Below are 27,665 nucleotides of genomic sequence, written 5' to 3' on the forward strand. Positions count from 1 at the left end.
TTCTATAAGCAGAAACTCCGCCCTCCGCCATCCTCCAGGCACAGCTGTCCTGCCCCCAGCAGCCTGGAGCACTCAGACGCTGTCCCTGAAGCACAGCCCCTGGCAGAGAAGCTGGTTATTCGCTTCCACCACTCGGAGGCTCCACCCGCTCCGGTCTCCCCTGGCAACCGTCTCCATCAGGCTCAGCCTTCTAATTTTTTTTCACTCAGCTATTGGGCCGGCTGTCCCAGCGTGCAATGCGCGAGCGGGAGGTTTGGAGTAATAGGTGCTTCTGGAACATGGCGATTTGGCTGCCTTGGAGAACTATTTCTGTCTCCTGACCCGTCGAGGATGGTTTGGATTGTGAGTGTTCTCTATATCCGGCGATGAGTTCTGTTAAGAGTTTTTGTTGTAGTGTCTTGCATTATAGTGCTGACAGGCCTGGCTGGAACTTGGTCTGTAGCCCAGGTTGGCCTCAACTCTCACACAGGCTCCTGTTTCTGTTTCTCAGATCGAGACTGCAAGTGTTACACCACCACTCTTGGTTGTGGAGTGAGACGCTTGCAAGGAAAATGTCTTTCAACTCTCGAGTTGAAGTGGTTATAAAAAGTTAAAAGGAAAGGTTGCTTGTTGCTAACGAGGTGGGGGTAGGGCTCGTTTCTGCCATATAAGTGACATTTGTGGTTGTCACAGGTTGGGGAAGGGAGTGCATCTGATTTTGAATGGCTAAAAGCCTGGGATGCTGCCAGGCTTGTGGGACAAGTCACAGTCCTTACCAGGGCAAAATGCAAACCTTGCCAAGGCTGGTAAAACTTAGATTTATAAAGCACTGGAACAAACCTTAGTGTGGTGGTTTAGTTGAACATAATGCTGCCTTTCTTAAAAATTGACAGATACTAAAGTCTACTTGTAGAAATTGCAAATCCAGCAGCCCTTCCCCTCCACCAAAATAGAAAACCCGAGTGTTTCCTCATAAATCACTCATCTGTAGCTGGTTCACCATAATAAGGCATGTAGCATCTTTCCCACAGTGTTTCCAATGTTTATGCTTTTATTGCAAAAGTTGAACACATTGTCTAAAACTTGTTTGAAAATAATCATAAAATTACTTGAATAGATAAAATCTCCCCTAACCTCCATTCCCCTAGTTTGATACGCATATTCCTTATTAAAATTTAACCATCATGATATGCAATACATCCCTCTTAACTGTAGTGTGATGTTCCATCTGTTTATTTTCCTACTGGTAATCATTTGAATTTGTAATTTTTATATTTCAAATAGCAATGCAGTATATATTTTAGAGTAGTGGTATCCTGCTCTAAGTAGTTCTGTTTCTCTGGAATCAGCTCAGAAATGCAATTTCCAAAGATACACATTTCAATTTATTGCCAGGTTAATCTATCTTTCTTTCTTTCTTTCTTTCTTTCTTTTTTTTTTTTTTTTTTCAAGACAGGGTTTCTCTGGAGCTTTGGAGTCTGTCCTGGAACTAGCTCTTGTAGACCAGGCTGGCCTTGAACTCAAAGAGATCCACCTCTGCCTCCCAAGTGCTGGGATTAAAGGCGTGCGCCACCACCACCAGGCTAGGCCAAGTTAAATTCTATAGTCACTGCTCTCTTTCATAAATTGCTTATTAATTATCCCCCAATCATGAACTTTGTTCCCCATTCATATATTTCAGGACTGCCACTCAGATGCAGTAGTACCATTCTGTGATGTTTGTGTTTTTAATCCATTCCATGTGTTGTCATTATTTAAACGAGTGATTCTGTATGTACATAGCCACTGAAACAAGAGAGAACAACATTTTCCTATGTCTGTTGAATTTAGAGGCTGTTCCTTTAATTACGTTGCTTTTACTCCTTCTCTCACTCTGCTTTCCTATAAGCATTCCTGGCTGTCCTGGAACTCACTTTGTAGACCAGGCTGGCCTCGAACTCCCTCTGCCTCTCAAGTGCTGGGATTAAAGGCGTGCGCCACCACCTCCTAGCTGGCAGTTTTTTTCTTAATAGGGAAATGCTTACCAGGGCAGTATGATTAACCGCGTTGGCTAAAGAGACAAGGTGATTCTTTTCGAAAGCTGGCAGCATTGCCGATGAGTATTGTAAGCATGGATCCATGCTGCAACCTTGGGACCGTTTACCTTCATTAGAGTAAGGGGTCTGAATTTACAGAAAGGAAGGAGGAGAATGGTTATTTTGAGAGTGTAGTTGTAAACCTGAAGTGACGAGTGCTGTGTTGAAACAGATAATAAGCACAAGTCATTGCCCACAGTTACTTAATTCTTCTCTTCATTATAGTTAGCTGTCTTCGCCCTCAGTTTTCCTCTATTTTGAATAGCAATAGTTTCCTCCAGTCATAAGGATGTATTGTAAAGTAAGAGGTATTTCTTTTGTTTGTTTGTTTGTTTTCTATAGTGATTTGGAAGCTTTGTTTTTCAGAGTTTTCTTTCATCATGCATCCTGTACAAACGTTGGCCTTAGGAAACAGGGGCCAAGTGTCTTGGCTATGGGGAGCAAACTAATTCAGCCATCAACCTTTTTAGGGAAGTCTGAGTTTCAAGACAAGTAAAGCATTGATTAACCGAATCTCATTCCAAAGATATTAAGATAAACCCAGATTAGATTTAGTAGATTTGTAACAGAGGGAAGTAGAAAATTCGCTGAGCCAGAATTTTTTTTTTTTTTTTTTTAGTGCTCTCAGAGTTTCTCTGGCCTATGCTAGCCTTCTCCCGTTTTTATCTCCAGAGTAAATTAGAGGTATAGTCTACCACATCTAGCCTCCAGACACCTTTAAATTAAATTTGGGGTGCGGTTTTGTGTGTGTGGCCGGCCGTGGCGCACATAGGAATGTCAGAGGACAGTTTTCTGGAGTTGCTTCTTGCCTTCTTACTCTGTCGGGACAGTCTAGTTTCTGCTGATGTTTTCCACGTTCCAGGTTTAGATGTCCTGTGGGCTTGCCGGAGGTTCTCTGGTCTCTGGGTCCCATCTCACCAATGGAATGCTGGGATTGCAAGGCACACCCCTGCAGCAGGCTGCTGTTTTTTTTTCCTGAAGTCTGCCTCTTCTGCTTGTGCAGTCCTGTGCAGTTAGCACCTTTACTCGCCTGATAAAAGGGACTTTTAATAGAACTTCTAAATAAAGCTTGCCGCGCTCAGAGCACATTCAGGTCTCTTTTCTGAATTAGTGAGTCACAGTCTTGCATTGTGTAAGTATGGCCTTGTCACCAGGTGTGTAATGCATACCTGTAATTCCAGCACTCCAGAGGCTGAGGCAAAGGGTTAGGAGGTCAAGGGCAGCAAAGGTCTATTATTCAGCAAGGCCGTCTCTTCATAAAATGGTGTCACAATTGTATAAGAAGTTTTTTGATCTGTTTACTTAAAATGAAATATATGGTTACCTGGGTGATAATTTTCTAACAAAATATGCTTTCTACTCTGCCTACTCCATTCAGTCTTCCTTCTTTGTTTTCCCCTTAGGATTAACGGCCTCAATTGGAATCCCCTTGCATTTGGACCGGGGTCAACACAGAGACTGGATGTGTATTAGGATGGCTAGCAACCAAGAAATGCCATTTAAGGAGCAAGCAAAATTCTTGTCTTATAATGGAGAAGTCCTTGTTTTTCATTTGTCCAAAGCCTATTTTGAAGATTGTGAAATGCCTACAGACACGTCTGCATTATATGTCAAAAGGATGCTATTTGACAGAGAAAAAGGAGCCTTTGTTCTGATCTCCACGGGTTTTTTAAGGATTAAGGAGAAAGCTTCACATTTAAAAATTCTGTCTTGTAAATGTGTGTCAGATTTCAAAACTGGAATTAACCTCCCTTGCATTTTGATACAATATCAGAAATATAATAGTAGAGACTTCACCTATTGTATACTGTTTCTTCACAATCTGAATAAATTTGAACGACATTTGAGCTTCACACTCGATCATGCGCTGGACGAGAGCTTAAAGATCTTTGACGGTCCTATAATTTTTTGGCAATATCTCAACAAATTCTTCTATATCTCTTCCCAAACTGGAGAGGTTACCAACATATCAGCTACTCTTTCTTCCGTTGAGTGGGTAGGTGAGATCGAAAATTTTGGTGTAGGATTTTTGGGGCTGGCAGAACCACCTGCCGCTGGTACCCATAAGTTTTCAGAATCAGATTGTGAATTTTCTGATTCCAACCTTTGTGCATATGACCTTAAAACTCAAGAAAAATTAAGCACTAGTTACCTGATCCCTCTTGCTTATAGTAGTATTATAACTCACGTGCACGTCCGTGCTGCTGAAATGGTCGACCATCAGCTACGAATGGCTCTGATTGCCCTGACGCAAAAGAACCAGCTCATTTTGTTCCACAATGGCATTCCTGTACGAGTATGCCAGCTTCCCTTTGTAGATCCTTGTTCCGTTCAGATCCTCGATTCAGGCAAAAGAAACCGATTTTTCATCGTGTCATTCAACTCCAAGGCTTGTGCTGTTTCGGAAAAGAAATTTAAGGTACAGTGCTTGATCTTAATCTTAACAATAATTCAGCGGGTCGTCTTGGGCTTTTCTTTTCCTGTGTTTGCTGTGTTGGGTTTTTTTGAAACAGGGCTGGGTCTTAATAGCTAGTACAGACAGCTGGAGAGTTGTCTACTTTCAGGAGTCCTAGATTACAGCCTTGTGCTTCCATCATGTCCAACTCTTCGTAGACTTTCTAAGCATTCCAGTTTTTCGTAAGTCAGTTTTTAGCATTAGGCTTTGTAGATGTTTTATTGCTTTTCTGGTTTCGTTTTTGTTTTTTGTTCTTGAAATTGTCTGAATTCTACTTGATAATGATTTGGGGCCTTGGTGTTTGAAGTCATAAAGCCTTTGAGTTTGGAAGCATAAATATATAACTAATTATATTTATCTGTCATTTATTCTATGTGTCATTTTTATCAATGTGATCATACTGCAATACCTAAGTTAGAAGAAGTACAGTTATTATACCTGAACAATTATACTTAGTAGTTAAGACAAAACAATAAACGTGGTAGGATTTAAAATGGAATGAAACATTTTCTAATATTCAATACCAAGCCTTTACTATTGATGACCTACCATGAAAGGTTTTAGATAATAGAATTAATATTTTATTAAATAATAAAATCATTTCTTTAATAGTCGGGGTTTTTTTTTTTTCAAGACAGGGTTTCTCTTGTATAACAGCTCTGGCTGTCCTGGAACTCCCTTTGTAGACCAGGCTGGTCTCAAACTCAAAGAGATTCACTTGCCTCTGCCTACAGAGTGCTGGGGTTAAAGGTGTGTGCCCTGGCTATCTGGCAAAGATTGGTTTTTCTTCCTTCCTTCCTTCCTTCCTTCCTTCCTTCCTTCCTTCCTTCCTTCCTTCCTTCCTTCCTTTCTTCCTTCCCCTCTCCCTCCCTCCCTCCCTCCCTCCCTCCCTCCCTCCGTTCCTTCCTCCTCCCTCTCTCCCTCCTTCCTGCCTGCTTGCCTTCCGTCCTTCCTTCCTTTTTTCTTCCTTTCTTTCTTTTTTGTTTTTCAAGACAAGTTTTCTCTGTGTAGCCTTAGCTATTCTGGAATTTACTCTATAGACCATGTTGGCCTCAAACTAACAGATCCACCTGCCTCTGCCTCCTGAGTGCTGGGATTAAAGGCGTGTGCCACCACCACCTGGCTAATAACAGTTTTGTCCCTATATAGAAAGTAGCATATCTTTGTGGAAGGTATGAATCTGTTTATTCTGCTTCATTTCAAGAAGGAATTGAGGTAGATTACAAAAATACATACAAGCATAGATTTAAGTAAATAAAGAAAATCTCATCATGCTCCCAGACTAGCCCTTCATAAAAGCCTTAGAGATATTTAGTTCAGTGACAGGACTACATTTTCTCTTAGGCTTTCTCTCAAGTGGAAATTGTCTCTGCACGTTTTGACAAGAATCTATTTAGTGACCATTTCAAATTTGAAGCCATTGTCAGGTAGGCACAGATATTTGTGTTTTCAATAGAGGAGATTCATATGTTCTGTAATTGTACTATTAAATATAGCTAATAGCCTTGAAGTTACGGAGTATTTGAAATATGAGTGGTCTGAATTAAAATATATTAAAAATGCCAAGTCCACCTGAGATTTCAGACTTCGTAAAGAGCTAGGTATGGTGCCATAGTGTAATGCCAACAGTGGAGAGATCAAGGCAAACTAGTAAGAGCCTGTCTTTGAAAAAAATATTTTAATAAAGATTCAGTAAAACATTTTGATTCTTAGTTGATTATATTGAATTGTAGTGGCAATGTTCTGAACAAACTGTGTTAAATAGTTAGCCCTCCATATCTGAGTGTTCTGCAAACACTGATTGTGCCAACTGCAATTTAAAATATTTGACAAAAACTAGGGTTTGTATTGAACATGTATAACCTTTTTCCTTGTCTTTATGCCCTAACAAGTACAGTATAGCCACTGTAATATTGTATTTGACATTATTAATAACCTAGAGATGTTTTAAAGCGTATGGCAGGATATGGGTAAATTTATTATTATTATTATTATTATTGTCATTCTTGTTTTTGTTGTTTTTGGTTTTTCAAGACAGTATTTCTCTATGTAACAGTCCTGAATGTCCTGGAATTCACTATATAGACCAAGCTGGCCTTGAACTCAGAAATCCTCCTGCCTCTGCCTTCCTAGTACTAGGATTAAAGGCATGCACCATTATGCTTAGCTGAATATTATATACAAATTATAAACCAATAAGCATCTACACAGTCTTGAATCTACAGAGGGTCTAGGAGCTACTCTTCCACTTACATTGAGAAATGACTATTACATTTTTACTGATAGTTTAAAATTATGTGTGTGCTTCCCATTTTTGGTTCACTTGTATTTGTGTTAAATAGTACTTTTTGACAGATATTCTTTACAAACAGGCATGCACATTTCTGCATAGTTCTTTGATGTTTCCATGTCCTAGGAATGTCGGAAGCTTCACCCACACAAATCTCACCAACACGTCTGCCTAAACATGAGCTGAATATGTTAACCAAATTTTGATTGCCAGTTTCTCATTTCTGTAGTTCATGATGCCCCATAATTGTATGGGGACATATGGGTTTTCAGATATGCTGTTTCCCTGTCCAAGTGAAGAACCACATTTGGGAATTAATCCTGTAGAGCCAGGATTGGTATTTCATTATGTAGATTGAAGTGCCTTACTTACATTCTTTCTGAAGTATAAGTCACATTCCTGGGTCCTCTAGAAACCGTGGATTCTGGGTAGGAAGTGTAGCTCTTCTGCCTTAGGTGATCTGATACACGCAATGTTAAAGCCTTTAGCTCTTTGGACCTTTAAGGCATCTATTTTAAACTCCCCATCTCCTATTCTATTATAAACTTAACAAATCATTCTATTTAAGTAAAATGCTTCTAGGTGTCCTGCTGTTACGGATCCATTCGTTTCCTTTTTTGTCCCTGATAATAATAATGCCTGTGCCACTGCTACTGGGGTTAAGCTGTTAAGTTCATCTTGAGCTTATTCTACTTTGAGAATTCTTCAAAATGTACTGGTACCTTTCAGTTATCCAGTGCTACTGAATTCCTTGGGGAATTGCTCTGATTGGAAACAGCATGTCCACTGAGGCTTATTGGAAATAGGGTCATCCTTAAATTATCCATACTAGATGTTAGGCCTCCCAAAGTCTTAGTTATGAGAAGTATTTGAATTTGTATATAGATCATACGATTTGAATACAGAAATCAGAACCGTGATCTTCTCTAGATAAGCATTAATAAAATATGACATAAATATCTTGCTATTTACAGAGTTGTCCTAGTTCCTTATGGTTTTGGATCCTGTAGTAGCTTTTTCTTTAGCTTTTGTATTACGACTTTCATCAGTCTTTTGTAAGAATGAGGTTAACATTATAAATGCATGGAACAAAGAGACTTACTAACTAGTTGGTTCCTATTTTTCCTTTCTGCATCCCTCCTGTAATGTTCTTATTCTTTCAGGTTGTTGCTAAGTGGGAACAACTTAGCTTAATCTTGATAAATGACTTTGTTGGAGTTGGAACTGATCAACTACTGGTCATTTTTGATGCCGTTCTGAACACAGATCAGCTGACTTCATTTGCTATAACAGATTTTGTCAGAATAAACTTTTCAGTAAGTTCTGTTTATATAGTGTAATTTAAGAGCCATTTTACTACTTAAAAGTTTGATCCTCTATCTAAATAAATAGTTTCTATCTTTATCTAAATCCTCTATCTAAATGATTTCATACTTTAACTTTAAAAGTATATAGACTCAGTCCTTTAAATGTGTACATTGTCCTTTTCAACAAACGCTGTATAAGTTGACCATCCTTTTCTTATAAACTTGTATTGTGATATATCTAAGGGTCACTCAAATGATGGGAATGCCGTAAGTCAACTTTATTGTTGCTTCTGAAATTTCATTTTGTATCACTAAATAATATTGCATTAATTAAGGAATAAAAGGAAGAATAACTACTTCTCAAAAGAGGAAATAAGTGACCATGAAATGCCTCAGTGGTAAGGGTACTTTGTTGCCCAGCCTGATGACCTGAGTTGTATGCCTAGAACCTACATGGCAGAAGGAGGAAGCTGACTTCCACAGGTTGTACTTTGAGCTCCACATACATGCGAGGATACATGCTGTTGAACACATCCAACCCCAGAAAGCATTAATGTAAATGTTTTGAAATACAAAAAAGATTTAAAGTGGTCTTGGAAGTCTTTATCATAAGAGAAAGGATTTTCCCCGAAGTTTCAGATCTAAGTAGAATCAGAATCTCCCCAATTTTTTTCTTTTGTAAAATTAAGATGATTGTTGTTTGCCCTAGGGTTTTATTGAGAATAGTGATACAGCCTACTAATTTGTGATACTGTATACAAATTTTAGGACCCACAGTGATACTCACCTAATTTCCAGATGGTGAAAATACATTTTTTAATGTAGTACTGCACTTTGGACACATAGTGACTGTATTTTTTAATCCTCTGAATTTTCAATTTATTTTAGAATTTTTTTCTTGTTCTTTCCTGTTATTAGACTGAACCACTGGATTATTGCATTGAAGACCCTTTTGCTGAAGAGGAACATGAAAATTATTATTTGGTGCTTCCGGCACTGGAAGCACAATTGGAAGTTAGTGTCTCTGTCTGCTGTCTCCTTCTGCTTTTTGATTAACGAATTCTAACTGAAGTAAATAACGTAGAGGGGTGTTTACAGTATTCAGCAACTCAGTGTTTAGAAGAAAGGGGTATTTCAGAGAGCTCTAGATTTTGGGCACTGCTGGAAAAACTATTAATATTATGAAGGTGAGTGTGGTATTACAGGCCTGTGCTTTTAGCATTTGAGATGGTGAAGCAGGCTAATTGTTAGTTTGAGTCCAGTTTGGCTATACACAGTTCCAGGACAGCTTAGGCAACACAGCAAGAACTGTCTCAAAATTACTAACTCGAACTCTTGTGAGGCTACATGTAAGTATATTGTCTGGAAATGACAACTTTCAGTAGTAGGATTTGGTAAGCTTAACAAGCTATATGAATGAAATTGGCAGAAGCTCAGTTTTAAAAGGAGCCTGACCTATAGAATCAGCATGCCACAGCATCTCTCTTAGAATGGCAGTGACTATAAAAGGCTATAGCACATTAACAGACATGCAACAGTCTACTCTCAGTGTTTCACTAATAAACTCTACAAAAGCTAGGCATGGTAGCACATGGCTGTTACCCCAGCACTTAAGGGGAACAAGAGTTTAAGGTCAATACATACCACATTCCAAACCAGCATAGAAGAGACTCTCTCAATAATTCCTGTAAGAGAACTATTAGTTTTGGCTAAATATACCAGCTTTATTGCAATGCATTAGTTTTCATCACTGACAGAGTTCCTAATAGAGCATCTAAGCACTGGTTCTCAGTCTGTGGGATGCGACCCCTTGGGGTAGTTGAATGACCCTTTCACGAGGGCTGCTTATCAGTTACCCTGTATAGCAGATATATTATACTATGACTCAAAACAGTAGCAAAATTACAGTTATGAAGTAACACCTAAATAATTTTGTGGTTGGGGGTCACTACAACGTGAGGAACTGTATTAAAGGGTCACAGCTTTAGGAAAGTTGAGAACCACTGCCCTACGGGAAGGATGTCTTTTGGATCCCAGGTTCAGATAGTTCCATTCTTGGCTAGCCAGCTGCAGTTGTTGCTCAGGGCTTGCGATGAGGCGGCAAATTGTGACAGCAGGCGTGTGGTGGAGCACAGCTGTGCATCACATGGTAGCCACGAGGCGTCTCATGGTAGCTTGAAAGCAGAGAGAGGATGCTTGTGTTAGTGCGCTTCTTCCTTCCCCTTTTAACATCATACCCTTAGCCTGCGGGGTGATGGCTCCTGTCCCCCTTAGTTTATTATTTTGGGAAATACCCTCACAAATCCTGTGCTCATTAGTTTTTTTTTTTTTTTTAAATCAACTTGACAGAAGCCAGAGTCATCTGGGAAGAGGAAAGTCTTTTGGAGATGAACTATTCCTCCCCCGCTTGTCATTTTGTACATGATGAGATGCGTAGACCCAGAAAGATTAAGTGCCTTAGAGTTCAAACTAGAGTCCATTGCACCAACATAGGTATCAGCAGGGGAATGTGGAAGACTCATACCTTGAAGAAAGTTATAAGCATGTAGCAAGACGTTGACATAACACACGTGCTCATCAACAGGAGTGCATTGGGGTCATGTGATGGAGGACTGTAGGTCACTGAAAAGGAAAGATCTACAGCTGTTAGGGGCAACATAACCAACTTTAAAATCTGATGTGCACAGAGTGATTCAATTTAAGAAATACGCAGAAAACATACAAGACTGAAAACATCCCTTACGGACATGTAGAAAAGATGGTAAACACAGAAGAAAAGCAAGGAAGGTGTGGTAAGACCAGGTAGTCTTGCCTTCTGGCTAGAAAAAGATATTTGTGATTATTTAGGTCTCCTAGGCAGCTTCCAGAGTGCTTCCATTACTCGGATATACTTTTGTGGGTGTTGACATCATTTTTAGTCTTCAAACTTTTCCAAATTTTGGCATTTGGGACATGTATTATTATATTAATATTACTATGAATATTAAAGCAAGGCTCAGTGTCAAGCAGGGTAGTTTGTCCCTAAATTGGGTTTTTGTTCTGGTTTCTGGTTGTAAGGAAATGAAAGAAAATAGTCCTTAACATATACGGGAAAATTCTGGAAGGTAAGCCATCTGTCTATTGGTTGCAGGATTATGTGTATAGGAAAAAGAGGGGAATACTTTCCTGTCTAAATTTCTTGCAGTGAGCTTGGTTTAGTTTTTGGTTTAATAACAAAACTTCACAATATTTTAAACTAGAGATTTGCTAGTTTTTCCTGGAGCACAGAGGACATGATGAGAGAAAGAACCGGGAGAGGCCAGTGCTAATTTCAGAGAGTTCATTGTCAGTCAGCCCACCTTGAATGTGTACATCTACTCGTATCCAAATTACAAGCTACCAAGTCCATGAGCAATGGAATATGAGCACTATGAAGCCAATAGAACGAGGCCAACATGAGATGTTTCAAAATCGTAGCTACTCTTTACGCCCTTTTTATAATGAGGTAAGAGAAATAATTCAGTCTCCCTGCTCCAACTTCTAGTCATTGATTAAGAAAAAAAGTTCTGCTCAAAAGAATGGAGCACAAAAGATTTTTAAATATGGAAAGACATTTTATTTGAAGCTAGATTAATATTTAAACAGCCTCACATGTCTGTCTAAAATAAAACAACTTCAGTCAATTCAACAAGACTATTTACACTTTTAGTAGCAAAATATATTCTACGATTTTTTCATCCTTGGAACTGAAATCTAATTATCTTGCACAATAAAAGAAATGTATGCTCTATTCCCTGCTCTGAGCCAAAGTTAGTTTCTTCAATAGTTTTCGTTTGATTTTTTTTTTTTTTAGAGTTTACTAGGAAAAAAAAAAAAACCACCATAAAACAGATTGTGGCCATTGTTAGGTGGGAGAACTCAGTTTTATTCAAAGCGATACATATTATTTAACTCAGCGTTGAAATGGATACTATTGTATCAGTATGTTCAGTTTAGTGCATAGACTCCACAGCAGTTACTTCCCTGTCTTCCTATGAGCACAAAGCACTTCGTTTGTAAGAGAAACAGAATCTAAAAACAAAAGAGTTTCTCTTTGAAAGTGATTTCTGCCGAGCTTATCTGCAGAAAGTACTTCCTGAATTAATGACATGTCCAGTTTCATTTGGAACTGCCTCTGGTAACTTTTTTCTTTCTATTTTACAGGCTTCATTTGTTTATCTTAACAAATTACAGAAGCATATCTCATTTAAAGATAAATTTATTGCAAACTCTTGGAAGATTCTTTTAAACTCAATTTATGGGAACATTGATATTTCGTCAAACGATGAGGAGGTAAAGTTAATCCTGTGACTACTTTATCATTTAATCAGTTGATAACGTGCAATGTGTTGAAGAGTTGTTCAAATTAGAGTATAGTAGAAAATATCGCTTACTGGATTGCAGTCAGGGTAATGGTAGATTTTCATAATATTGAAAAACATTTGCTTAAAGAGCCAATATCAGTCTGTTTCAACCCAGATCTGCCACTTTGTAGCTGTGTGATATCTGGCAAGTTACTTTGCCTCTCTGTAACTCAGAGTTTGTCTTATCTATAAATTGTAGAGAACAATACAACAAACAAAGGATGCTATGGTTATTGTGAGGATTGGTGTACAAATGGCATTTAGACATAAAAATAAAGATTCGATAAGTAACACAGTTATTTCCCCTAACTCTGTGGTTTCTATTGTTATTATAGTCCTGTGTTTATGGTAATGACATGAGAATGGGCTACACAGTAACATAAAATTTCAGCAGAATTCTATAAACTACCCATAAATGATAATTTAATCAGTTTTATTAATGCAGACTTTTAGATTTAAGCTCAGTGCAAGTTCCACATTGATTGTTTTCACTATACTTGTGGAGTATATTATCAAACATTATTAAAATCTGTTTTTTTGTACCCACTGGCTCTATATCAGATAGCTCATCTTCCAGTTAGGATTCTTGACCTGAGTATATAGTTATGTTTCATGAATTTTTATTTTAGTAAGTTATATGTAATCTATAACTTTTTATTGTATTATTTTATTATAATACTGTATTATAATTTATTTTAAAAATGCTTCTGTAGTGTTTTGACAGCCTTTTGACATCAGCATTATATAATCATCTACAAATGTGTTGGGCTGCATTCATAGCCATCTTGGGAAGCATGTGGTCTATTGGTCTTGGGCTGTGCACATTTCTTCATGTCATAAGGCCACAAAGCTAATCTCCCTTATTATTTTTGATTCATTCAGTGCATTTTTTTGTAGTCACCTATCTTAACACTTTTTTCATTAAGGACGAGCTTGTTCCATTCTGTGATGAAGATGAAAGCAGTATCCATACCCCTGAGGAAAAGGTATCAGAGAATTTTCAAGAGCCAGAACATATTGTAAAGCAGACATGGTGTCGTGAGAATTTTCAAGAGCCAGAACATATTGTAAAGCAGACATGGTGTCGTGTACTAGACGATGACTTAGTAATTGGACTGAAAGTCACATCTTTGAACCCGTAAGTAAATTTTATGTAATAATTCTGTATTAATACTGCATACCAACACTGTCTAATAGAAATTAATGAAATGCACATGTAATTTTAATTGTTCTAGTAGCCATATTAAAAATTGAAATAAAAGCAAGTAAAATTAATTTCAATATTTTATTGGGTATCCTCCATCCAAAGTTTCATTTCAGTATATAATGAATCAATGAGATATTCGTTTTCATACTGAGCTTTTGAAAGTTGTTGTTATTGGAGGCTGCTTGTTTGTTTCCCAGCTGCCCAGACTCCTGAAATAATCACACAGAAACTATATTATTTGCAATACTGTTTGGCCAATAGCTTAAGCATATTGCTAGCTAGCTCTTATATCTAGTATTAATCCATTTCCATTATTTTATATTTTACCATAAGGCTCATGGCCTACTGGCAAGTTTCCAGCTGGCAGCTCACATCTTTCCCCTCTTATGGCTACATGGTGTCTCCTTGTCTTTGCCTTGTTTTTCTCAGCATTCAGTTTAGTTTAACACACCCAGCTCTATTCTGTCCTATCACATGCCAAAGCTGTTTCTTTATTCATTAACTAATAAAAGCAACACATACACAGAAGAACTTTCCACATCATCTCGCCTTTTCTGTCTAAATAAAAAGGAAGGTTTTAACTTTAATATAGTAAAATTACATCTAACAAAATAGATATTAAGCAAGAATTATAGTTAAGATATTTATGTCTACCTTATCTTTTATCATAACTAAGGAAAACTATAATGATAACAATTTATTCTTCAACTCCATCAAAGATACCAGAAGGATATAATATTACCTAAGTAAACAGGAAGTGCATTGTAGGCAACTTCCCAAACTCTAGAATTGACAGAGACATCTTGCTGCCTGGATAGTTACCCAAAGTTCTTCTGTACCATTGGGGCATCCATCTTCAGCCTACAGGCACATAGTATCCAGCAGATTTTTCCACGAAGCAGGAAATGTCAACGATAGCTTCACCTATATTGGCAGTTTGTTGGTCACTTTCTTTTGTGTCCTGCAGAATGTCTGGCAGATTCTTTCATAAAGCAGGAACCCTAAAGGACCATCTTACCTTTAGGCAAGTTCAGCAGTCATTTCTCCGTGTGACCTGCATGTTCAGTTCATACACCATAACATCAAGCATTCCAGGCAAGAGCACTTTCTTGCCTAAATGGCTAGCAAACTACATAAGGAGTCTTTTTGATGCCATTTATCCTCTTGAAGCAGATTGGTGCTGCCAGGATGTGTCTCATTTTCATGAAAAGTCTTAAGATCTTAAAACATATTAAATGCCATATTCTGAAGGTCTCTGAAAGATTTGATGAATATCTATCTAACTGAAAATATATCTATACACCTAGAAAACCTAACTAGCATGACTACAAGCTTGACTATTATAGATGATTATATATTAACCTATATTTCTTAATTATACATTACATTTTTAAATGAGCTCAACAAACACGATACCTTAATCAGGAACAGAAATATACATATAACAAAATTGACCTTAAATTTGTATCAGTAAACCAAGATCCATACCAATGCAAATCTCTATAGCATATCCCCCTTTAAATGTAAGCAAACATTTATAAATAATTATTTAGGGAATTTGGGAATAGTTTTTCCCAAACTTCTTTTTTGCTTTTTGTTGGTCGAAGTAATTTACTGGGGGTATTCACAGCAACCTTTCAGTGGGGCCTTGGTCCATTAAACCATATTAGTCTGGAAGGAGTCCATAGGTCCACATCTTCTGTGGAAACAAAAGAACTCTTTTTCCAAAGTAATATATCCTTAGACTCAAATTTTTAAGTCAAGATTTAAAAATATATATGTTGGTTTAGCTTAGCAACCCATACAAAAAATGTTTCTCTGCACTTAGCTCCTTCACATTCAAAAATTTAAAAAAAAAAACAATAATATCTTTTTGTAACTATACTCTTATTTTTTTCTCCTAAGCCTGCATACATTTATCCAACACTGTGACCCATTTAGAAGTCTTTTTTTCTGGATCTGTCTTTATTATGTATCTGTAATTATTTTTTGTCCAGGAATGCTTCTTAAAATGCAAAGTGACATTACTAGGACTAAGGTTGCTTTACCTTTTGGCTCTGCCCAGTCGAACATGTTGGAGGTCCATTCATTGCCTCTGAGAGCCATTCTCTCCACCTCAGATCCAGGGTCAGGTCGCATCAGGTCTGGGTTGCTATTAAGCAAGTTGTAGGCCTCTGCTCACAAACCTCATTTAAATACTCCATAGCTGGACTTCCCTAAAGAGTCAGAGTTTGTGCTGGCAGCATGGCCAAGGAATCTACCATTTCCAAACTGCATTTTTTTGTTTTGCTTTTGTTTTTGTTTTTGCTACCACTGAATCAGGAAGACCTCTCTTAAAGGAGCTGCAGCATACTGCCAGCAAGCAGAGCCCATCTGAAAAAAAATGTGGCTAAACTTTGTTTTTTAGTTTCTAGAATTCCTTTCCAAGTCCTCTCAGGTTTTATGTGGATTTAGCTAGTACACATTGGAGTGCCAATCTGTTGTGGTTTTTGTAACACATTTTAATTCTCACCATGTTTCTGCTCTTTAGTAGCTATATGTGTTTTGCCTGCAATGCTCTACAAATCTTCATTTTGTGCAAATGCATTGAGTTTATTTGAGGAGCATGACATTTACAAAATTAAGATAGTATTCTCAGGAAGGAGATAATTAAAGAGCACATGAAACTTTTGATCAATGCATTGAGAAGAATTAGGACCATGTGGAAACTTTAAACTAGCATGGACTGGAGAAAGTTTAGTTAAGTAACTAAGTCTCTGATAATAGAAGATTTTTTTTTTCCTCGAGCTATTGAAATCATGAAGAGGAAAACAATATCTCTACTCTCTGGAGCCTACCCAAAAGCTTTCCCACCAAAACAATAAACCACAAATGTGTGTGCAGACAAGTTGGAGAGACTCTGCTAGTCTATTTGACTATAACAGTATCGAGTTTAAACAACTTACCCAGCAATTTGAGTTTTCTACTTGACTCATTTTAGTGAGTTTCTTTTTATTTCACCACAAAAGATCTCACTGTAGCCTAAGTTGATCTAGGACTCTGTTTTGCTCAGCCTGGCTTCAAACTCTTGATTCTTGTATCCCAGCCATTCCAACATCAGGATTCCAGTATGTGTTACCAGGCCTAGTGTTTCAGACTTCTAAGGTGTTTGAGGTGACAGATCATCAGATTTGGGGCTTTTTTATTTCATGCAGTGAGTTAGGTGAATTCTTTTTCTAGTAAAAAACCAGTTTTACAATCCTGAATTTTATAACTACAAATTCATTATATAATTGTGCTGCATTAATGATAGATTTGGTTTGATCATGTTTAGTCAAAAATATTTGCATTTGTGAACATGAGTAAAGTTGGCTTGAAATTTCCTTCAATAATATTTTCTTGGTTTTAGTACCAAAGCTGTAATAGTTTGCTCATTTGTTCATTTACTTATTCATGTCAAGTCTTGCTTTGTTGTCTAGGCTGGCCCAGAATTCCTGGGCTCAAGCTATCCTGTCAGCTCTGCCTCTGAAGAAGTTGGGTTGTTTTGTTTTGTTTTTCCTGTTCTATGGAACACTGTATAAAATCCAAATTATAAATTATATAGACTTTGCCATTTGGTTGTACTGATCTGGAAAGCAGTGGATACCTGGAATTTTCTCATGAGCTAATTTTAATCTGGTGATCAATTTCTCTAAAAGTTGTGGATAATTCAGATTTTATTCTTAAAAACCCTTTTTTTAAAAAAAAAACAGAAAATCTAGTTTGTATTGCTCAGCTCCTCTTGGGTGTGGGATTAACGAGGAGTATGGTTGATATATTTGATGTTAGACCTTTTCAAGTTTGCATGGCTTTTACGCCCAACTCTGTCAAATTTTAAATTCATATAATTTTCTCTAGGTAAGGAGACAATAACTCTCTTTTGCTTTTGTAAATACTTAACTATTTATTTGATTCTTTTAAAAGAACATGCAGAATAAACCAAATTCTTGTTTTTTTGCAGCTCTTCCAATGAAATGACTTTATCACTGATAATGGATCAAAGCAACAGGTCCACCTTTCAGCTTCTGAAGTGTCAAAGTCAGGTGACTAGGTTGAGTATGTATTCTTTTCCAGAAGCAGACTTGAAGCCCGTGGAAACAGGACCAGAGACAAAAAGGATCAAGTTGACCTCTGGTAGCAAGGAAGAAGAAAACTCTTCTTGTGAACAATTATCTAAGATAGAATCTACCCACATAATTACTGCTGTCACGGCTCTTTCACCACTTCTAGTATTCAGCAAACTGTGTTGCACTTTGCTGTTAAACATTAGTGACAGAGATAGTGTTAAAAACACCGTGCATGATTATGTTATATGTGGCAGCCTTGATTTTAATCTACAAGACCTTTTTAGTATGAACCACCTACTGGCATTCCCAAAGAAGGAATCAATAGGTAATTTGAGGGGGTAATTTTTTATTGTATGCTTAATTGAATCAGAAGTTTTTGAAAATCGGTTGATATTAGACAGAATTTAAAGCTAGAATCTGTGATGTGTTTTTCTTGTAGAACATATGGAAGATCTTTTATTGCTTCTTGCAGCACTGCACAAATATTGTTTTCTTGTCACATCGCCTACCCATGCCCCGAATCTAATGAAGATATGGCTCTTGAAACACATGAAATGTGAAATAATCAATGGATTTAGAGAAATATACCTTTATAAAATGCTCCGAAATTGTGGGGCACTCTTCTCTTGGGAGCCGAGAACAACATTTGAAGGAATTTTAACAGTCTATTGCAGGTAATGCACAACCAGTTCAAATCAGCTCCAAGGAGTCCATGTGTCTGAGTGGTCTAATTACAGTCCTGTGTAGAATTCTATTTTCCATGTGTCTGAGTGGTCTAATAACAATCCTGTGTAGAATTCCATTTTCAGTGACTAGTATGCTGCTCTTCTTACTAAGCAAAAGATTCATAGTCAGGCCAGTAACCGGACTGCTAGTGAGTTAATTAGCACAAGAGATGGATACTGATATAATCCGAATTTTATTATCGAAAGCATGCATCTTTTATTATCCATCTTAGTGTTTATGAATGCATATTAATTGACTGCTGTAATCTTTTGCATGTGACTGTTGTGTGCTGTTGTAACTGGGTCACATTATGTCTGTCTTTTATTTCAGGAATGAGGGAGTTTTGTTCCACTGTCTTGACCAACTGATCAGAGTTCTCCCTGAAAGATGTTTCTTCAGTTATCTGAGATTAGGAAATGAGGCTTTCCTAATGGGTCACTGGTTAGACACTCTGGAGAAGGAACTAGTTACCTTTTGTTCTCTTTCCACTTCTGCCTTTGAGTATGCTAGAGATGGAGCTATGCATAAGACAAATGAAGCAAAGAATAGTCCTGCAGCTGCTTCAGAGGAAGAGAACAAGATCTGTCTGCACAAGCAGGAAGTGCAGAGAGAACGAATGATAAAGGACTTGAATTTGAAAGTGAATGGCAGCAGTTATGTGCAGATGACTTTGGCTTTAGCTGAGACTCAGCTGAAATCAGACCTTATTGCAGAGAAACTGGCCAATTTGTAATTGCACTTTCAAAGTCTTGTTTTAGGATATTCCAGCTATCATGAAGTGTTTAATTTGCTATCCTTATTTAATATAAAGATTAAAACTTATTATAATCCCTAGGATCTTGTTTTTCTTCTATTATTTTTGTGTATGCTGCAATTCCATAATCCAGGCTGTTCTAGAACTCGTTATGGAGCTCAGATTGGTTTTATTTAGGATTGGAGAAATCCCCTTGCCTCAACCTCCTGAGTACCAAAATTACATGGGTGTGCCACTACGCCGGCTCAATGATCAGTTTTGATGACACAATATAGTATTTCTAGTAAAGCAGAAGTTTATTATGTTCTCCTTTTATCTTCCCCTGCTTCTACTTTCTAATGCAAGGGACATTTAACTGTGGCTGGAGACTTCTTTTCTTGTTTAGAATGTGGAGGGTTAAGTGCTTTTATATTTTATATTCAGAAAAACTAAGGCAAATTAAAGATCTATATTAGAGACACTTTGGAATAGATGAGTATTTGTTGTGGGGTTTTGCTTTATGTTAGTAGGAAGTTTAGCAGCATCTTTGGTTTCCTCTACCCACTAGATGCCCATAATATTCCCAGCTGACCTTTGCTGGGAAGTAAAGGCCAGCATCCTATGAAACCTTCTATGCAAAGAACCAAATCCAATAATCCAAAGAACTAAAATGTTGATGATTTAAAAAACATGTGATTCTTTTTGGGTATTCTGTTTAGTAAAACAGGGCATGTGAAAAAAAGCTTCAAGTGGATGAATTAAGTCAGATGATCAGAAACTACTACTTGCTATATTTAGCTCTTCTGGAAAGCTAAATGTAGCGTTGCGTGAGACCAGTTTGTAAAGCTCTGGTTATATTGTATTAGACAGCTGCTCCGAAATTAGACAACTCTGTAGGAATGTAAAGAAAAGAACTTGGGACATTTTTCTTAAAAGTAGATCTCTCATCTCTCTCAAGAGACAAAGTGTACCTCGCAAGCTACTATATTATCAAAAGTAAAATTGTGGGGCTGGGCAGAGAGCTTAAAGGGTTAAAGCATTTGCCCTGCAAGGCTGGGGACCTGAATTCTGCTCTTGACATCTTCAGAAAGCTGGATGCAGAAGCATTCACCTCTAATGCAAGGCTCGCGCAAGGAGATGAGAAGTGGAGAGAGGAATTCCTGAAAACTCACGTGAAATGGCAAACAGTAAGAGACTCCATCTCAAACCAGATAGAAGGTTGCCGCACATGTCCTGGGTGCACACACATTATACATGCCAATCGTGAAAATGCTTTCGATGCCTTCTGAAATTCCAACTGTAGGCGAAAATGGAAATACAACAGTCTAACTAAAGAAAAAGAAAGGATATGGTTCTCAACAGAGGCAAAAATTTTAAAGTAAGGGAAGATATTAAAGAACTGATGTTTAAGATCTATTGAGACATTTGAAAGAGATTAAAATCTAGCCTACCTTCTCTTTCTGGAAAAGAATTGGATTAAGACTGTAATTAGTATGCGTGGGGGTGTGCAGGTGCCGTGGTATGCATGTAAATGTCCTAGAACACTTTGGGGAGTCATTGTCCTGCCACGGTGTGGTTCCATGGGATTGGGCTCAGGTCATCAGGCTTGGTGGCTAGTGTCTCTACCCACCCACTCGCTAACCCTGAAAACGAATTCTTAACTAATAACAGTGTCTGGAAAGGAGAGGAAGTGGGGGCAAGTGTAGGCAAAAAGGAATCTTCACGATCCTTTGTGTTTTACAATCTTTGACTAAGATGCTGATTGCCTTCTCAGTTGAAAGAGCTAAAGATGATTGTAGAAAGTGGTACCTTTTGTTTGCATACATGATGTACTAATTGCTCCCCTGCTCCTTGTAAACTAATGATCTGGATATGTAAATGGTTTGAAAAGAATGAATATAGGTTATTTTCTTGACAACTGTCAATTTGCCCAAATACCATAGAGAACATTTTCAAGACATCTTAAGTGTGACAGTTGTTTAGTTCTGGGCCTAGATTTAGTGAAGGGGCAAGGAATATAATATTTACTGACAGGTAGCTGTATGCCTATCAGTAATCTCGAGATACATATAAATACATTCATATGCATATCTGTACAAACATAAGGTTAATTTGCTGTTCAGTATTAGTGATTAAGCCTAGGTTCCCATACCAGCTAAGTAAATGCTCAACCACTAAACTATACAAATCCAGTTCTCTAACTTTAAAAAGTATATTTTAATTAAAATATAATTTTATCATTTATCCCTTTCCTCCAACCTCTCCCATGTCCCCTCCTACCAGTTCCTCCCATGTTCCCATACCTGTCTCTTCTCAAAGTGATGGCCTCCTTTCTTTGATTATTGTTGGTGATGGTGGTGCTGCTTTTGTTGTTGTTGTTGGTGGTGGTGGTATGTGTGTGTATGTAACAAAGACATCAAAACAGCTTGCTGAGCCCATTTTTATTTGTGTGTATATGAATTCTGGCCTGATCACTCTGTATTGTATAAGCAATTAGGGGACTCATGCCTGGGAGTGTCTATTTGCCTACAGTTCTTTGTATACGGGTGGGCCCCTGTGAGATCTTTTTCTTTCTCCAGTAGCATATCTGTCAATATCATGTTCAGGTCTTATTTAGGCAGTCACATCTAGGAGACACAGCCTTCCAGAAGACTTCTTGGCCCTCTGGCTCTTTCAACCTTTCTGTCCCATCTTTCATGATGTTCCCAGAGTCCTTGGTGCAGGAGATGCGTTGAAGTTATATCTGCTGGGGCTGGGCTCCCTGTGATCTGTTGACCTCTGCATTATATGCAGTCGTGGTTGTCTGTAATGGTCTTGTGACAGGATCTCACTAAGATATCTAGGCTGATCTTGAACTCACTCTGTAGCCTACTAGGCATGGAAACGTAGGATTTTCCTGCCCCATTATCCCAAGTAGCTACAATTAGAGACTTTTGTTACCTGTTCTGACTACACATGATTAGTTTTGCACCTAAACGTATAAGGTATAGTTATTAATTAGTATTGTTGCCTACTTGGGGAATTTTTTTGGAAACTTATGCCCTGGTAAGTACTTTACAAACTCTAACAATATGTAATTGAACACTTTATTGTCTTGAGAGCATCCTTTTATACCATTTAGAATCCACTAAATTTTTCCCCCAGTCTCAGGGAAAAAAAAACAAATATAATCCCCCTAAAACAATAAAAACCTGAGCCATCTAAGCTAAAGCTTCAGTTTCTCCCTTTCCTCTCTTCCCTGCTTTTCCTTTTCCTCTTCCACAGTCCTAGACATAAAGAAAAATGCTTCCTCCCTCCCCATGGTCTCTAATCTCACTTTGCAAAACCATCATCTCCCATTTTCAGAACTTGTAAATGTACACCTTTTTTCTCAGGTAATTTTTCCCATTTGAAGAGCATGGCATATTTCCTTCTAAGGACATTTGTTACAGTAGAAAGACACACAAACTATATATTTCATTGAGTTTTTCCAAGGCCTTGTTCTTTTTGACATTTGGGGTTATATGTATCTGTGATCTGAGTTGCTTACTGCCTCAAGAACAAGAAAAGCCTGATTTTTCTTTGCTCTGTACTTTCGGAATGGTAATGGTCTGCTCCTATTTTTAAATTACCTCTAACTTTTATTAGTATATTGAAGAAAATGTCTTCATTTATAGCCCATGGGTATTTTGCATTTTGGATGCTGATAACATATTGTACCACTGAAACAGAAGTCCCCTGACTTTAGCCCTTTGGTATCCTATTAGGACCTCATTTTGGTAATCTATCCTGCTGATTTTATGCAGTAGGGGCCAGGTACTGTTTAGATACTGATTTTTGATAAGAATAGTGAACCAAACACCCCACAGTGTTTTCATGTTGGGTTATTGGCCATGTACACCTCTGAGCGAATTTGCTGGATGAAAGTACTTGTGTTGGGGGGTGGTGTGTGTGTTGGGGGGACTGGGAGGAGGGGAAAGAGGGAAAACTGTGCTTGGGATATATTATCTAAGAGAAGAATAAATTTAAAAAGAAAGCATTGGGCCTATAAATAATTCAAAATCATGGCCCTGATTCAGCTAGCAAGTTTCCCCTCCCCGTTTTAACTTCCTCTTTAATTATGCATTTCCTCATAGTATTAGTTACTTATTAGGACAAATCATAAACAGTGTCATGGTCAGTAAAGCATAGCAATTGTTACCAAAATGCTTCCCATTAGTCCTAACAGGTTCCGAGAGGAGTTAGAGGTAGCATGTGCTGTGCTAATTGCCACTTGCACGCCATCTTCTCTTGCTGTATCACAACTTCCTTTTATTTAGAAAGTTCCTTTCTCCCCAGTTCAAGTGAATGTGGAGGTGGACTTAATCAGACAGAGAGGACTTGGGTCTCTGTAGAGGAAAGGACTCTATGTACATCCTGCTTGAAGTAGCTAGTCCTAATTTTCAAAGCTGAGAGCTATAATCACAGGAAATTAAGCCTTGGAATGAGATTAAAAGTAGACAGCATTTTTATTGTTAGATCTGAGTCAAACCAAATGCTGTTTTAACTGCACTGCCAATTACTTCAGAAAAAAAAAATTCCCTTTGACAAAAAGTAAAGGTTCTGTTAGAACTGAATAGTTTCTAGCTGCTAGCTTTGATACCAACACATACTTAAAAACTGTGTTTAATTATCCTCCCCCTCTGCCTGTCTCTCTCTCTATTGGACAGAGTCTCATTGTGCTGTCTAAACTGGCGTCGACCTTGCTACATAGTGCAGGTTGACCTCAAACTAAAAAAAAAACAGTAATCTCTGCTTAACTTCCCAGGTGCTAAGGTGACTTGTGTGTGCCGCCACCCCATATCCTCTGCTTCCTCCCTGTTACAGCAGGCCAGTTTCCCTTGGCATCCTCATTGAGGAAGGTTGTATGCCAGCCCATTGCAGTTGCATCTCTGCATTTCCCGTCTTAGAAATGGTAAATGGAAGGACTGTGTCTGGCTAACATGTTTCTGGCTTGTGTGTTTCTTAAAACATCTGAAAACTTTAGACCTTCAATTATTTCTTATAGCAATTGTTCTCATCTTCTCAGCTGGCTCCTGTCCTATAGCAAGAGAAGAAACCTTGATCATTTTTATTGTTCACAGAGTCTTTTGCAGGGAAAAAAATAACTGGTTTCGTGTCCTAGGGCTGTTTGCAAAGTAGAGTAGCATTGCTATATTGAGATAGACATGGGGTTATTAATATTGAGATCACACCCTTTTCCAACTTAATGGTGAAACATTAAACCATCTTCTAACCTTAAAAAGCAAGGTAAGTTACAGAGTGCATTTTGAGAGGCATTAGATGTATTAAGGTTTAGAATGGTTGAGTAATTTATTTATTTCAAGCACATTAATAAAATCCTCTTGTAAGTTAATCCAAATAAGAAATTTATGCTAGAGCTTTATACTTTTAAAAGTCTAGCAATAGTAGTAAAAACACTGTTAGAATCTGACTAGATCCAGGATCCATTACTGGTGGAAAATTTCTTCAAAATAGGATAAGGATGCAGTATATATGTTGGTCCCAGAGAAGGTGGGGGGAGGTGTGCTGAGTAGTCAGTTGTTTTCTGAAACCCATGCCTCCTGCAAGGGGGAAAATTAGTCGGAAAGCAAAATTATTAGGAAAAAAATATTCATGAGATTTAGGTAGAAGAAGATTGACTTGTGTGCCACTTTTCTGTGGCGTGGATTGCTGGATAGCACTTATACCATTCATTGAACTAAATGCTGTTTGTTTTAAGACTGCTTTTCAGGGGAGGGGCCACTAGCCATGTGTGTTGCCATTCTAATTTACATTTGCATTAGTTAGAACAGAATTAAAAAAATTAAATTGACCTCCTCCAGAAACAGATGGAAGCAGATGCAGAGATCCACAACTAACCACTGGGCAGAGCTCCTGGTGAAGAGAGGGATGGGTGATAATATGAACAAAAAAGACCATGGTGGGGGAACCCACAGAACCAGCTGACATGAGCTAGGAGGAGATCACCCTAGCTCTCCTAGGCTAGGACAACTGAGGCACCTGCATAGGACTGAACTAGGCTCCCTGAAGACAGGTGACAGTGGTGTGGCTTGGGCAGTATATGGGACCACTGGCAGTAGGACCAGGCTCTAACTCTAATGCATGAACTGACTTTGTGGAGCCCATTCTCTATGGAGAGATACCTTGCTCAGCCTAGGCATGGGGTGGGGGAGCTGGAGGAGGCTTGGTCCTGCCTCTACGAGGTGATGGGACAGACTTAGTTGACTTTCAGGGGAGGCTTTAACCTCGCTGAGGAGCAAATGGGGAGTAGGGGGAGGGGGAGGAGTGGGAGAAGGGGATGGAGGGGCAACAAGGATTGGTATATAAAAAATAAATAAATAAAAATTAAAAATAAAAAAAATTAAATTGAGTTACTTACTTGATCTAACAAGAATGTCCCATGTGGCTAGTGGCAAGCATTTGGTCAGTGCAGACTAGGACATAGTCACAGAATGTTTTCTTCCAGTGCTGCTTTAAGATGTGTACTACTGTCTGCCACTTGTTTACCAATAAAAAACACTGACACCCACACAGGTCAACTAATATATAGCCAAGGTTATATGGACAGTCAGGAACAGAGCTAAGATTTTAAGCCTCCAGTAACCATAACCTTTGCTCTATCAAACTGCTTATAGTCAGTTTATTAATAAAACAGTCATGATATGGCAGTTTTATATTTGCAAATTATTTATATTATTTCTAAAAGATGAAATTGTAAGTACATAGTTACTAAAACTGTAACTTTATTAATATAATTCAAATATGAAGGAAAAGGTAGACTGCTGTGGGACAATGGTCACTTGCATTTTAAATAAACACTGATTAGACAGTGGTTAGGCAGGAAGTAGAGGCGGGGTAACCAGACAGGAAGTAGAGGCAGGACAAGGAGAATTCTGGGAAGAGGGAAGTTTTAGTCTAAAGTTGGGAACCAGCCTCAGAGGAAACAAGATGTGACTGCTTTGCTGAAAAAGATCAGCAAAGCCACGTGGCTAACTCAGATAAGAATTATGGGCTAATGTAAGTTATAAGAAGGAGTTAATAAGAAGCCTGAGCTAATGGGCTGATCAGTTTATAACTAATGTAGACCTCTGTGTGATTCTTTGGGACTTAATGGCTTTAGGACTGGGCAGGACTTTTTGAGACTCACCTAAGTCTTTCAGTATCAGAAGTATTTGTTATTATTATTTTCCATCACTAGAATAGAGGACTTAGAATTCCAGGGGTGGGGGATGTAAACTGTCTATTCTAGAACCTTAGGTCTTTGTTTTATGTGAGACTACATCTTTTGAGAGGGAAAAAAATGTGAGATTAGGTTTTCTATTTACAATTTTTGTCTGCTGTAATACTGTCAGATGATATTCCTATAAAAAATGTTTCTCCTTTGTGAAAATACCAGTGTTCATGAAGTAGGAAGATATAAAGAGATCTGTCCATTCAAGCCTGTGTTTCCATGGGATTTCATTGAATATCTTGTATACATCTAAAGGCTGAAGATACAAAGATAATTTTCATGGTTTTTCAGAAGCTTGCACTCTTAATGGACAAATACACACAGCTGTACTCTAGAATAAGCTAAACAAGTATCCCTGGTGTTCCATGGGGGCAAGTTTAAAAGGCTATGTCCAATAGAAGCATAATCTGAGAAAAGAGATCTTCATTTTGAGTCAGAGGATATCTTTTGGGAATGTGACAAATGCCAAGAGTGTTCATTTGGAACGAGTTATAAGACTAAAGGTATTCCACAGGAGCCTTGGCCCTGACTGCCCCTGCAAAGCTGAGTGTCTGAGTTCATGGCTGGAGGGCTCAGCTTTCTAGCCCCTAGCCCTTAGAGGCATTTCCGGTGTCCCACCCCTACCCCCACCCACCAAAGTCCCAGAGACCTGGGAGCAGCCTCCACACACCTGCAACCAGCCCCTACTGCATCTCTGACCACTGGATCCTTGACCTTGACTGCCCCTGGAAGGTGACTGTCTGGATTCATGGATGTAGGGCCCTGATCTCTAGACCCTAGGCCCTGGAGGCACATCCAGTGCTCTAACCCCATCCAGTGAAGTCCCAGAGTGTTGCCGCCTTGGGTGGGTCACTAGTCTAGGGGTTGTAACCCACCCTGCAGCTAGTTATTCCAGGGTCTCAAAGGGGCGCTACCTGGAAGGGAATGAGCTAGGACAGAAGAATGAAGCCAAGCAGATTTGTCAAAGCCCCCTTTATTAGGATCATGGTTGCTGTTTATATAGGCCCTGGATGAGGACTTTGGGGGGCAGGGAAACTGGACTCTTGCCGTGTGTTCCAGGTCATGTGGTTCAGGTTCTTCACGTAGGCCAAGAGGTTACATTCGGACAGGTAGGCCAAGAAGTCACGAGTTGCCACACCTGGTTCCCTGGATAGCTGGAATGTGAGGTGTGTTC

General features: G+C 38.4%; 1 protein-coding gene across 1 annotated transcript; it reads left to right on the forward strand.

The window, feature by feature from the left end:
* The first annotated feature begins 39 nt into the window (after positions 1 to 39).
* Fancb (FA complementation group B) lies at positions 40 to 19,340 on the forward strand. The gene is made up of 9 exons (XM_050160661.1): positions 40 to 342; positions 3,458 to 4,473; positions 7,963 to 8,115; positions 9,025 to 9,120; positions 12,289 to 12,417; positions 13,415 to 13,626; positions 17,675 to 18,105; positions 18,220 to 18,454; positions 18,837 to 19,340. Exons 2-9 carry the CDS (start codon positions 3,517 to 3,519, stop codon positions 19,237 to 19,239), a joined length of 2,616 nt encoding a protein of 871 aa, XP_050016618.1. The 5' UTR covers positions 40 to 342; positions 3,458 to 3,516; the 3' UTR covers positions 19,240 to 19,340.
* The last annotated feature ends 8,325 nt before the right edge of the window (positions 19,341 to 27,665 follow it).

This window comes from Alexandromys fortis, unplaced genomic scaffold, assembly GCF_014885135.2.
Source record: "Alexandromys fortis isolate MF-2015 unplaced genomic scaffold, M_Fortis_MF-2015_v1.1 scaffold_120, whole genome shotgun sequence".
Lineage (NCBI taxonomy): Eukaryota > Metazoa > Chordata > Mammalia > Rodentia > Cricetidae > Alexandromys > Alexandromys fortis.